The sequence below is a fragment of the Astatotilapia calliptera genome, chromosome 3 (genome assembly GCF_964374335.1).
Source record: "Astatotilapia calliptera chromosome 3, fAstCal68.1, whole genome shotgun sequence".
Taxonomy (NCBI): Eukaryota; Metazoa; Chordata; class Actinopteri; order Cichliformes; family Cichlidae; genus Astatotilapia; species Astatotilapia calliptera.
Genome location: NC_137424.1, coordinates 65207144 through 65220395, shown reverse-complemented (window position 1 = coordinate 65220395; position 13252 = coordinate 65207144). Strand labels below are relative to the sequence as shown.

At 43.6% G+C, this 13252-nt stretch overlaps 1 protein-coding gene across 1 annotated transcript; it reads left to right on the top strand.

Moving 5' to 3' along the window:
- The first annotated feature begins 455 nt into the window (after nucleotides 1-455).
- On the top strand, nucleotides 456-12958 carry LOC113019461 (uncharacterized). The gene is made up of 5 exons (XM_026163196.2): nucleotides 456-674; nucleotides 6149-6833; nucleotides 8119-8280; nucleotides 10133-10337; nucleotides 10758-12958. The coding sequence occupies exons 2-5, from the start codon at nucleotides 6689-6691 to the stop codon at nucleotides 12808-12810; spliced, it is 2565 nt and encodes an 854-aa protein (XP_026018981.1). The 5' UTR covers nucleotides 456-674; nucleotides 6149-6688; the 3' UTR covers nucleotides 12811-12958.
- The last annotated feature ends 294 nt before the right edge of the window (nucleotides 12959-13252 follow it).

The window sequence follows — 13252 nt, the reverse complement described above, 5'->3', positions numbered from 1 at the left end:
GAATATAATTTGATAAGGTAGTTATTTAAAAAGAATAGAAGGAAAAATAACCCATCGATCACTTGTTGCGAGTTGTTGTCGTTGTTTTTTTTAACAAGAATGTAATTTAAACATGAACAAGAAGTATAGGCTCTATATCAGAGCCCTGTGGAACTCCATGGCTTGTACAAATTCACCCCTCATTCCTGTTTTCGTTTTTCCCAATGCTCTCTGTTTAATGGTGCATGCAAGAAAACCCATATTTGAGTGTAAAATCCATCAGGTCAGACTTTCAGAGACTTGTCATAGATGTGTATGTAAAGTGGTAAAAAAACAAAGTTTTCGTGATTAGTTGACTGGTTTGCATTTTGTGGCACAGTTATGAAAATACACATTAGTTCTGTTGCACTTTTTAAAAGAGGTATTTACTTTGAAAGGAACAGTGGTGACAGGGCGGAGGTGTGTGGTCTCGCGCTGTGCATGCTTGACGTTCTGCTGGCGCTGATGGCGGCGGGGCTGGCGGAGGGTCGCACTGAGAAGGGAGCGCGAGGAGGCGGGGGACCAGAGAGACTGAGAGAGGAGGCCCCGGCGTACCCAGCACCGACACCGCGGCAGACAAACAGGAATCACACCGACTGCAGAAGCAGCCAGTCCCGCAGACTGACCCAGTGGAGGACGGGCGGACGGACGGAGCGGTAGGGCTGTTTTTGTTTATGAGCTACCGGGGGGTTTTACCGTTAACGGCAGCTGAGGGGGGTCCGTCTACAGACTGCCTGGGTCTGAGTAAAACCTGCGTTCAGTCAGCGGCTCCAGGCTTCTGCGGCCATAAATAACGTGTACGTGTTTACTACTGACGTCTCTCTGTATGGACACAAATGGCCTTTATGTGTGCGCGCGTGTTGCCTTCACTGACCATCAGCCATCATGTTTACCAGGCTGCAAAGAATGTGTGAGTGCGTGTGCGCGCGCGTGTTTGTAGTACTGCAGAATGCAGCTAGAACTTGGCCCAGTAAAGAAAGTCCTGTACAGACCACCAGCTTTTCCTGTGAACTCTGCAGCACTGTGTTTGTCCACTTGTCCATCTGTCAGTGTGGGGACCACTGAGTTTTAGGGAGTGAGGACATCTATACGTACTGAGGACATTTTGGTTTTTACCTTTCTACAGGGCTTTTTTGAGGGTTTAAGTTTACTCCACACACAAAAAAAGAATCACTGTTAATGTTTGCATTATGAATTCCTCCTTTGCTTGCTGAAGAAAAACAAGTATGATCGCATTTTAGGAACTCTCAGTCAGATGTCACGTCCTTCTTAAAATAAGAGAAATCAATGAGTTATAGCAATGCAGTTATAAATGGGGAAATTAGATGCATAAACCAATGCAGAGTTGGATGTCTGATTTACTTTTGAATTAAGCAGTTTTCAACACTTCTGTGCTTTGGCTTTGTTTATCTTTTCTGCCATCTTGTTTATAGATGGTAGTCAAGAATGTGGTAATGATATTCGGCTGGTGTATTTGTGTATAATAGAAACATGAAAATTAACTTCATTTTAAAGACATAACTGTTTGATACAGAGTACAATGTGATCAGGCTACAACCAGCTGCTGCTGAATAATCTGTTATTATTGCAGAGTCTTGACCTTATATATAAAGTGCCTTCAGGTGACTGTTGTTGTGGTATGGTGATATGTTTGCTCTGTAATATAGTGTTACAATAAAACGCCAAAAACAAAACAAATTTCACAATCAAATCTCTTTTAAAAAGGTTATTTTTTTCAGTTTACTTCTCCACCAGCTGGAGCATTAGACACGACTGAGAACCTGAAACTAAAGATTGTTTTACGTACACAGATTAATTTTCTTCTTATTGATTAATCAATAAACGGGTCTATACTGAAATGAGTTAGAAGCAGCGCAGTGTCTCTCACTCATCGGACGGTACAGAGGGGAATGTGAATCTTGCCAGAAATTTTTAGCTAAACATTTATTTTACATGCAAAAAAGGAAAAGCGTCCTCAAAAACTGAGCCACGAGTAAGAGAGACATCGGGATGTCGCTAATTTCATTTTCCTTAACTACACCAGTGAAAACAGACTTCCTGCAGACGTGAAAAAAAATCTCTTTCAGTTTTAAGGATTTACAAGCTCAGATAAACAAACCATGTGATGTGATTGTGCTGTCATTCCTTATTACATTTTATTTAACAAAAATAAAGCTAAAATGAAGACGCAGTGTGTGAGAATCTAAGCCCACCCCATGATTTCATAGTTTGCAGCCAAAGGTGGTTCTGATGTCCTATATGACACGTCGCCTCTTCTTGACAGCATTGTTTCAGCACTCTTTAGGACTAATGGCAGCTTTCCACTTTGCTGTCTAGACTTTGACTGGGCCACTGCAGCACACTGGTTATTATGTTTTTCAGTTGTTGTGTTGTAGATTTGCTGGTGTTATTGGGATCGTTGTCCAGTTGCGTGAATTAAGATGGCCTCACATTTGACTCCAGAATACTTTGTTATATAGGTCACTGTTTCCCAACCTTTTGGAGCCACAGCACATATTTCACATCAGAAAAATCACATGGCACACCACCTAAACAAAAATGTCACAAAAACCATATTGATAATTATCCCCGCACACTAGGGCTGCCACAAACAATTATTTTGATAGTCGACTAGTCACCGATTATTTTTGCGATTAGTCGACTAATCAGATCATCATCCATTGGACGTAAAACGTACAGCTTATTGCACCAGCATGCATCTGCTCTTATATAACTATCATTAGCTTACAGCTTTAAGTGTTTAATGTATGTGCTAACTAAAAATAAAGACAAGATGATAGTTTATTAAATTTTAATGAAATTCGCAGATTGTCTCAGTGGAGTTTAATAAACTCAGCCGTCTGCTTCTCGCTCGCTAAAATATAACAGGACATCGGAGTATATTCTCGACCATCTCACACTTCTGTTTAATCAGATTTCTGTTTGACGTTTATTCTATAACTTTAATCTCAGCCAAACCGATTTACTCAGGAACAAGTAAAACACTGAAAAAATCCAAATAATAATATTTTTAAGTTACCTAAGTGACTTATATATCATGTTTAACTTGAGTAGTGAAAGACGGCGGTGGTTTTAAAAACGATTTGCCGGGAGTCCGGTGTTCTCACGGGCTCTAGTGAGCCTTGAACCCCGGCTCGCTATCGAGCTGGTGGGTAACAGACGTTTCCGAAAACGTTGGAGCGCTTTTGAAAATATGTGGTGTCTTGATAAACTGAGCAGATATTTGAAGTTTACACAGCTACATTCTCGCCTGAAAATATGCTAAACGTTTATTTTGTGACCCAGAAAGAATAATAAGAGTAATATTAAAACTAACTAGCTGCCGCCATTGTTGTAAACTGAGCTGGGCCGTGCTATGAATTCTGGGATAGGTTGGGCCACAAAGAATACACCCGACCCATCCTTCAAATCTGGGGAAATGAAGGGCGCATTTGTCAGCTGCATTTGTCGAAGTCTTCGAATTTGGACAGTCTTCGTCGTGTCGCTGTAACGTAATAGGCCTACAAATGCGGCTACAGGAGGATGTGGTTCCTGAATTTGGACACAGCTACGATACCAGACACTGCTTCTTCTTCTTCAGGGTTTAACGGCAGCTGGCATCCTTGTACATGCAGTGCTGCCATCTTCTGTTTCAGTCCGTTATTACACGCTTAAATCCTACTACTTATTTCTGCGTCTTTTGGGATCTTACAAAGCTTCAAATGACGCGTCGACTATTAAATTAGTCGTCGACCGTGACTAGTCGACTAATTGGGCAGCCCTACGGCACACCAGGTATAGCTGAGTTGGCTCGGCTTGTCCCCAGTATACATTTTTTGCTTTTTTTTCTGACCAGTACTCATGCTAGGGCCTTCATCTGGGTCAGAATTTTCTCCAGGACCCAGGTCAGATTGACTACTTTTTCTTTTCAAATACTTATCTATTGCTATTACGAGCTGCATCATCTCACTTGCAGCATGACTATTATGTCATTCCTTCTTCATCTTCTTCTGTTTTACTGGCAGATGGCAACTTGTTTAATTAGAGCAGGTAGTTGCACTGCCCTCTAGTGGAAGAGAATGCAATTGTTCTGCCTGTTACTCATGCCGATCACTAAGGCTACGTTCACACTGCAGGTGAAAGTGCATCAAATCCGACTTTTTTGACACTATGCGACCCATATCCGATCATGGTATGACAGTGTGAACAGCACAAATCAGATTTTTTCAAATCCGATCTGGGTCACTTTCGTATGTGGTACTGAATCTGATACATGTCTGATGTTTTACAAAGCGACTGCTGTTTGAATGGTCATGTCGCATTAAATCCATCTTTTACGTCACTGACACAAGACAGACGCCAATTATCAGCGCCAAAGAAGACAAACCTCTGCACGGAAGTAGCAGCCACTGCATCAAACAAGGCCATTGTTAAAGCACGGGCTCTCTTTTTTCTCAGTGTCTTTCTTTCTCTAATTAATTTGTCAAAATTCTGTCGGTTACGACTGCTCACAAATTGATAGACTGCTACAACAACACCTACTAGCTCTGTAGCCGCCATATTTACTTCTGTAAACAGAGCGTGTTGTGTGTGACGTCTTCTTTTGTGCATGCGGGCCGCTTTGAGGGTTCACACTAGAGGGCGTTTGTTGTCACATTTTATTTGTAGTGTGAACAACCAGACCAAAAAAATCGGATCGAAAAATCGGAATTGAGCATTAAGACCTGCAGTGTGAACGTAGCCTTAGAGTACCAATCAGGTGAAACCGGATAATCTTCCACGGCACACCTATATGCCACGGTACAGTGGTTGGAAAACACTGACATAGAAGAGTTCATGGTTTGCTCAATGACTGCACCGTGCCCAGGTCCTGGGCTGCAAAACAAGCCCTAATCATCACCTATCCTCCACTATGCTGACAGTTGGTATGAAGCAGTATTCGTGCTGATGTGCTGTGTTTGGTTTTCTACGTTATGGCCAAACGTCTCTGCTTTGGTCTGATCTGTCCAAAGGACTTTGTTCTAGAAGTCTTGAAAAATAGATTTTTTCAGAAGCAAACCTAAGCCGTGCTGTTGTGTGCTTTTTAGAGAGAGTAGGCTTTTTCCTGGCACACCTGTTCAGTCTTTTTCTGATTGTGCTGTCATGAACTTTAATGTTTAACATGCTCACTGAGGCCTGACGAGTCTGAGATGTTGCTCTGATTTTGTGGTGAATTAGCTGTGATGTCCACTCATGGAAAGATTGTCAGCTGCCTTCAGTGTTTTCCATTTCAGAAAATGATGTGGAATGATGGACTTCAGATTGTTTGGAAATATCCTCATAACCCTTCCCATTTGATATCAACAGTTGCTGCTCTAAGATTGTTGCTGATATCTTTACTCCTCGACATTGTGTTAACACACATCTGAATGCTGCAGACCAGCAAACCACCAGAACGCCTGCTTTCAGAGAGGTGCTCACGCTTCCTGATGATGACTTTAATCAAGTGCATTTGATTATCAGCAGCTGGCTGCTGCTTAGCCTCTGAATTCCTGTAAGGGTGTACTTTTTTCATGCACTGCTTCTGCATTACTGCTAGAGTTATGTTAAACAAACAATGAAACCGTGTAATAAGCTGTGAGCCGTTGTTCATCTTAGGATGTATTTAAATAGTTTTAAGACCTAAGAACTGGAAGATTTTTATATGCTCAGATTCATAAAAAATTAGAATAAGAATGAAGATGTACTTTCTTTTTACCATGACTGCAAACATCAGCAGTTTATTTTAATTGCTACTCATTAACGTTACTCTCATGTCTCAGTGCCACTTTTACTTTCTCACCTGAAGTTTTTTAAATGTTGATCCTCTGTCCCTGTGTGTGAGCCCGTCCATCAGAGTTGGGTGGGACTCTGGCGGTGAATTATGCCAGCAATGGTTCTCACAAGGACACAAGTGCAAACACGGGTGTGTGTGTGTGTGTGACATGGACAGAGTGGCAGCTTTGTGTCACTTGTGCTTTGACTCGCTGCGGCAATGAATATCAAACAGGCCTGTAGTAGTGTGTGTGTGTGTGTGAGAGAGAGAGACACCCTGTCTTGTTTCTTATCAATTAACTATTGTTTTCTTCTTGTTTTTTTCCTCTCTCTCCAGTTCAGAGCCTCCTACTGGCTGTCATCCTGTCTCCTCCCCAGCGCTCTCTTGCAGCTGCAGTACTAACAGGATTTAGTAGCTGTCACATGAGGGTGGTGTAGGTGCTGCTGTTCTGTAGCCTTTAAATCGTGCATGAGTGGTGCTAACGGATGAGGAAGCCCCTCTCTGCCCCGTCGGTCTCTCTTTGGATGCAGAAGTTCTCGCCTGGTTTCTGGTCCTTCTTGGTGATAAGCTCAGTAATTTGCTATCACAGAGGCGTCGCTGAAACTGCCTGAATCTATCATTTTAGGTGTTTCACCTGCGCTGAAAATGTAGATTAGCTTAATTTTGAAGCTATTTGGATTTACTGACTGACCAGAATTTAAGAATAACAGGCTATCTGCTCCTGAAGTAAAGTTTGGCTACAAAACAGATTACATGAAAAAATGTAGCTGGATTTGCAACCGGGATCACACGTTTTAGCAGCTAACGCCTAGTTAGCAGCTTGCGGCGAGCAGGCAGCGGTGGCTCGGGGCTAAGTGTGCATGAAGCAGGGGTGCTATGGAGTACCACTCCGGTGGCAGCCAGCCCCTGCTGGGCAGACCGCGGTACTGCCCGGGTGCCAGCGTTAACGGAGGATACCTGTGTGAGACAGGACACTGCTGCGGAGAGACCGGCTGCTGCACCTACTACTACGAACTCTGGTGTAAGTTCATTTATTAAGGCTCAGTGTAATGTAGCGGTGACTTAAGGTGCTGTCTCAGCATCATTTTGCACTCCTAATTGGGTCTGTCACTCTTATACATGCATGTATGCAGCTGTAGGAGTGCTTGTACTGAATAATAATAAAGGAAGCCTGCTTTACTTGCTGCTGCTTTACAGTTAGCTGATTTTTATTTATTTATTTAACAGAAAAAGAATATCAAACCACTAACAACCGCTTAATGGGCTGACTGGAATTTTTTATAGAAAAGTATGAGTGAATTATCTCTTTCAAAACAAGGCTGTTATAATATTAGCATTTAGGAAAACAAGTTAATTATGTTTTTGTTCATTTTTTTTATCATAACTTCATTCTTCTGGATGCAAACTAGATAGCTTTTGTGTGATTTCCAACCTTTGATAACATTTTTCTGCTGCTCGTCCAGGTAACAGGACCTGACCAAATCCCCCAGCTCTTGTCCCAGTTGGACATAACCAACATAGCCGAACTCACCAATGAGGCATCACATGATCAGATGCCTGAACTTCTCATGGCTCCTTTAAATGTAAAGAAGTAGAAACCCCTAGTCCCTCCCAGATGGCTGATTTCCTAAAGCTTCAATTTTGCTTCCTGTCCTCGACTCAGTTTATGTACATGCGAATCTGAGTGATGTGAATTTAATCACTAGATGGCGAGAGTGAGGGTCAACCTTTTTTTTTGTGACCACACAGACGCGTCTGCATGCGCTCCAGCACGTCAGCACCTACTCCTCAACTTAGATGTGCCACTTCCCATTAAAGCCATGTTACACTCCAGAGCAAACCGCCCCACAGTTTACTGGAGGTCAACGCATGATAAACCCAGCACAGCAGCAGAGAGGTCCTCCACATCTCTGCTGTTGGCTGCGCCTAAAAAAACCAGAAGATTTGGTGACAAATGGCGCCCTTGATGGTGTTCAACACCCACCAATAATGAGACTTATGTGACAGGGTGGTGGTCCGAGCTCTCACTGTACAAGAACCCACAAAACAGTTTCCTCATGTTTCACTTTTCCCAGAATATTTGAATCTCTCTGCCAAGCTCCTGTAGACTCTGAGCATTTACTGCACTTTGTAAATTACTCTCATACATTTTCAGATGAACAACAATGCTTTGCATCACGTCATGTCATCGTTGGTTTATTTGGTTCTGTATATAAGGACTTATTCTTGTATGTGACTAAACATTTAAAGTCAATGAAGATTTTCATATGATCACAATGAAATCTGTGTGTGTGTGATGTGTTCAGGGTTCTGGCTGCTGTGGACCGTCCTCATCCTGTTCAGCTGCTGCTGTGCGTACCGACACCGTCGAGCCAAACTCAGAGTCCAGCAGCAGCAGAGACAGAGAGAGATCAGCCTGCTGGCCTACCATGGAGCCAACTCCTACCCCTCCTCTATGCTGGACCTCAGTAAGAAACCTGAATCTGTGTTTTCTGGATGCTTTCAGTGGCTATTTGAAAAATGAGGTGTTTAGATTAGGCTTGTTTTTTTTCTATCCGTACCTCATCACAGCAGGGCTAAAGCGAGAACCAGCCACAACAAGACTCGTCAAAACTGGACAGAAGGTTAAAGATAAGATGCTCCAAACTTCATCTTTTTCTGGCTGATTGGAGAAAAAAAAGGCTTCGTTCTGAAGCTCCGAGCACTGTTACAAAACAACAGAGGCTGGAAAACCATAGGTTTCTGGTTTTCTAGGACCTTTGGGATCTCTGTCTGTATGAGAGCTGCCTCTAAACTCCACTCACAGCATCAAGACAATGAAGCCTGTTCTTGTTTGTGACTGATGCTCGGCTGTCAAGTCAAGTGACGTGCCGCTTTTGTAATCTGTGGCTGTGACGACTCAGTGGAAATTTACAGTGTGGAGGCCTTAAAGAATGATTCCTGTGAAGACGTTTACCCTCTTTTCTTCTTTTTCTTCTCTTTTCTTTTAAACGTTGGAATAATTTTTTGCATGACTTAAAAATATTCACTGGGCGCTACATATCAGCTCATTTTAATGCATATTAGGCTTCAGCTGTGTACAGTCTATGTACTTTTGCTTCTTTATATGTTTAAAAAGGTTTTCAGCACATTTCTTCAAGTGTTGCAGAGAAAAATTAAAGTTGCAGTAGATCTTCATGTGATGCATCACTTCCACACATCCCATTCTTGGTCTGTGTCTGCAAAATAGCACAAATGAATGGTTAATTTACTGAAGTCTTATTATGCAGTCAGTCATTTTCCAATATGCTGAAGTAGAAGCAGGGGTCACTCAAGCTAGGAGATGTTGGATCATGCTAACGCTGTGCTAATCGAGTTAAAGTGGCATCACAATTGAACCACTTCTTGTTTGTTTGATTTTTATGAATTTGCCTTATGCAGTTGCACCCTTTTGCGGTTCGTCACAGCAGATCATCTTCCTCCATTTCATCCTGTCCCCTAGCATCCTCCTCTGCTACACCCACCCCATGCAGTGGGTTTGCATGATCAAAGAATTCTAAGTGTCTTGCTACTTCCAGATAAATCACACTGTCTTCATCACTTGTTCTGTCTACAGCTGGCAGAAAAAGCTCCATTAGCATATATCTTGCCTGCATAATGAGTTACATAGACCAAAGGTTTTCAGAAACTTTGTGCTAAAATGCACTCCAAAGAGAAGTGCATCTGTAAATGCATCAGGTTTTGTTTGTAGAGCCTCGGCATCAAGCTGCCCACTTGTCATTATTGTAATTCAGATCAAGGCTACGTCATATAAATCACAGATGCTTGCTGGACCACAACACCTCGATCGTCTTTTAAACTCGGGTATGGACTTTTTTGGGGTAGATCACCCAGGCGTAATTTATAATTACCCATGAGGGGATAAAAGCCGCTTTGGGAGTCCAGCGTAAAAAATCTAATTTGTGGAGCTACTCGCTGTAGCGCCCCCCTTGGCAGGGGGGTATTGTTTAATAATTTGGAAAACCATGATATCTTGCATGTCTAGGAATACAAATGAATTCACATTCTATAGAAAAAATATTGCTAAATAGGACAAGATTTTCGAATCTTGGTTTCCACCTTTTGACATGGCTGCAGGAGAGAGCACTTTTGTTGAGTTGGACTTTTATTAAGTTCAGTTTAACAAAGTTACCACTATCAACCTGCTGAGGGACTGCTTAAAAAAAGCAATCCCACTGCCCTCTAGGTGCATTACATCAAAACAAATGTAGAAAAAAACAAAAGAAAAGGGCCACTGACCAGTGTCTTTGTGCTAACCTTCCTTCCCTCTTCTGCTTGTAGGTTTCTTGGCATCCCTGAAGTTGCCTTCCTATGAGGAGGTGGCAGCTCAGCCCTCGACTCCTCCTCCTCCTTACAGCTCCGTCTTCACCACCCCTCGATACCCTCAACCTCCACGCACCGCCGACCCCCATCTGCTCACACAACACGGTCCCTTGCTGCACCGGCCGCACAGCGATGGGCCGTCCTCCCTCAGCTCAGACAACAGGTAAGAGTTTTTCTAATGGTACAGGAAGTACAAGTGGTGATACTACTATAACTACTACCGCAACAGCAAAAGTAGCAGTAATTACTGATTTGGAACCAGGCGCTTTTCCTACCTCAGCTCAAGTGTAACGTCAAGTGTCACTGGTATTAGTGGTACTATCACAAATAATAGCTACTCCCAGTATTTTTGCTACCGCTATTATTTAAACTACTGATAATACCGTCTTGATGCACGTTCAATCCAGGTAAGAAAATCCCAGAAGGTTCATTTTGTTCATCAACGTAGCATTTTCAGTACTGATAATACCATTCAAACAATTTTTCTGTCACTGATTACTGTGTTTACCTTATGAGTTGGATTTTTGCAGCTTTAGTATATAATATTCAGGTGTTATTCAATATCTGTAAATCTTTCCTGTAGCTCCAGCTGTTCCTGTGATTCCTGCTGCCCCTCCTCTCCGTGTAGCTCCTCCCTGTCGGCACCCATTACATATGAGACTGACACTAGCCATGCCTCCACACCCAGCGAAGCCACGCCTCTCACCCTTGATGTCACCATGGAGACCATCTCTGCAGCTGCAACCTACTTGAATTCAAACGAGACGCAGGTTGCTTCTGAGAGGATGGTCCTTGACGTTGCTGACGTAAGCGGTGCTGGAGCTCATACAGCAGTTGCCACAAACTCATCGGTTTCCAACCAGACTGTTACTGTGGCGGTTGTTACCAGGGCAGCCTCCCCTCAGCCTCCACCCTCACCTGGTTTTCAGCTCACCCTCCCAGTCGGGACTACATCTCCCATAAAGCAGCAGCTTGACATAGCACCATGTACCCCAATAGTCAGCACCTGTAGCTCAAGTACACTCCCTAGTCCAAATGTTGTTGACACAGCACTCCCCTCCATCCAAATAATACAAAGCCCAGCAATGGACACCAATACTGTCCAAAACGATACCCCAAAGATTCCCTTAATGTCAAGGCTTCCTACCCCAACTGCTTCTGACTCTTCTATAACCATAAAATCACTGGAAACACTAAATTTAACAAGGACTTTTGATACAGTCAGTTCTCCTAATAGCCCAGCCTCAGTTCCATCACCAGATGCTGGAAGAACTTTGTCTCCAATAGCAAGCTCTGTTTCTGGTTGCCTAACTCCTGACCCAACTCTTGTACCAATTCCATCACCTACAAAGCTTACCCAGTCTCCAGTCCAAGAACCTACAAAGCTTACCCAGTCTCCAGTCCAAGAACATACAAAGTTTACACAAGGTCAGGAACCACAATCACTATTTCTAAAGCTTACACAACCTCCAGATTTGGTAACTTCAGATCATATCCTGCTTCCAAATCCACAGCCTAAAGCTGGGGTAGTTGCAGATTCACCAGTTAATAGCCTTCTGTCTCCAAGGCATGCAAATCTTGCCCTAGTCACAGATGCAGCACCAACTTTACCCATCCTAACTCAGTGCCAGAACCTAGAACTATCACCTGGATCAGGTTTAGTCGAGGGTCATCCCAGCCCTGGGTCACACTTATCCCAGCATTTAGGGTCTATTGCTGTTTCAACATCTTGCCTGGATTCAACTGCAGAAACAGATCATTCAGGTCATTCTCTGGTCCCGCCTCGATTGTCTGAGTTTGACCATATTCCTCCATTGCCTTCAAATGCCCAGGCGTGTTTTAGTTCTGGTTCTTGTTCTGGATTTGAATTGCGCCCTGGGGCTGGTTCTGAGTCTGAGCCTCTGTCCACCCCTACACCACTTCTCACTTTCTCAGAACAAGTGTCCACTGCTTCCCCCTGCCCAGCCATAACCATAGAGTCTGAATCTTCTTATGCTACTTGTCAGTCACCCCTTGCGACTCTCTCCCCATCCTCACCCCCATCCCTTTCTACTTCTCCTCCTCCTCCCCTAACTCTTCAAGCCCTTTCTTCCACCTCCCTTCCTGCTCCAGCCTTACTTCTGGACCCCCTTACTGCTTTCCACCAGTCTGACAAAGGTGGATCTTCCTCTGGCCACGCATCCTCCCTCTCACCATCACCTCGTGCTACTCAGTCTCCACCAAAACAGACTCTGTTTTCCCCCTGCGTGGATGTCTTTGAGCCAGGACCACCCAGTTGGGAGAATGAGGACGAGGACCAGGAGGAGAAGGACAATGACGAAGACGACGATGAGGACATGGGAGCTGATGAGAGCCAGTATAGACACCGGCGACTCACAGGTGACTCTGGGATCGAGGTGTGCAGGTGTCGAGTAGAGGAGGAGGATGAAGAGGAGGAGGAGGAAGGTGGCAGGAGAGGAAATGGAGGGGAGAGAGATAAAAGAAATAGTGACTCTGATCTCCATGACAGTGTGGACTGCCCTGCAAGGGGTCAGGTGACCACAGAGGAAGGACTTACACTGTGTACTCCGACCGCCACCACAACACCAACATCTGAGGACAGCGGCGAAGTCGTCATTGTCATGGAGACAGTGTGACTGACATAAGTAGGGTCATTTGCCATCCAGACAGGGGTTCCAGACAACAAGAACTGATCGATAGTGTTTACCCTTAAATCTTTCTGTAACTGGAAAGGCTTTAGTTAAATGTGATTTTGACTGAGGATAAAATAGGTCCCGTTAATAGGCATGCACAATTTTTAGATGGCTGACTTGAGAGTTTCTTAAAATGAGTTGGAATCATAAAGAGTCCTTGTGCCAACTTTTGACATATCCAGGTACAAGAGCGGTTTTCACTCAAATACCATGCAATGTTGGAGAAGTTTTAGGACTACCACACTGCAGAGCTGTTGTCAGCTAGGTGGGCCCCATCTCCCTAATTTTATCTCATTTAGATGGTGCTGCAAAAGCGGCCTCTAAAATTTCTACCCATCCATTATTACTTCATTTTGGACAGTTGCCTATTTATGAAGAAAATCTA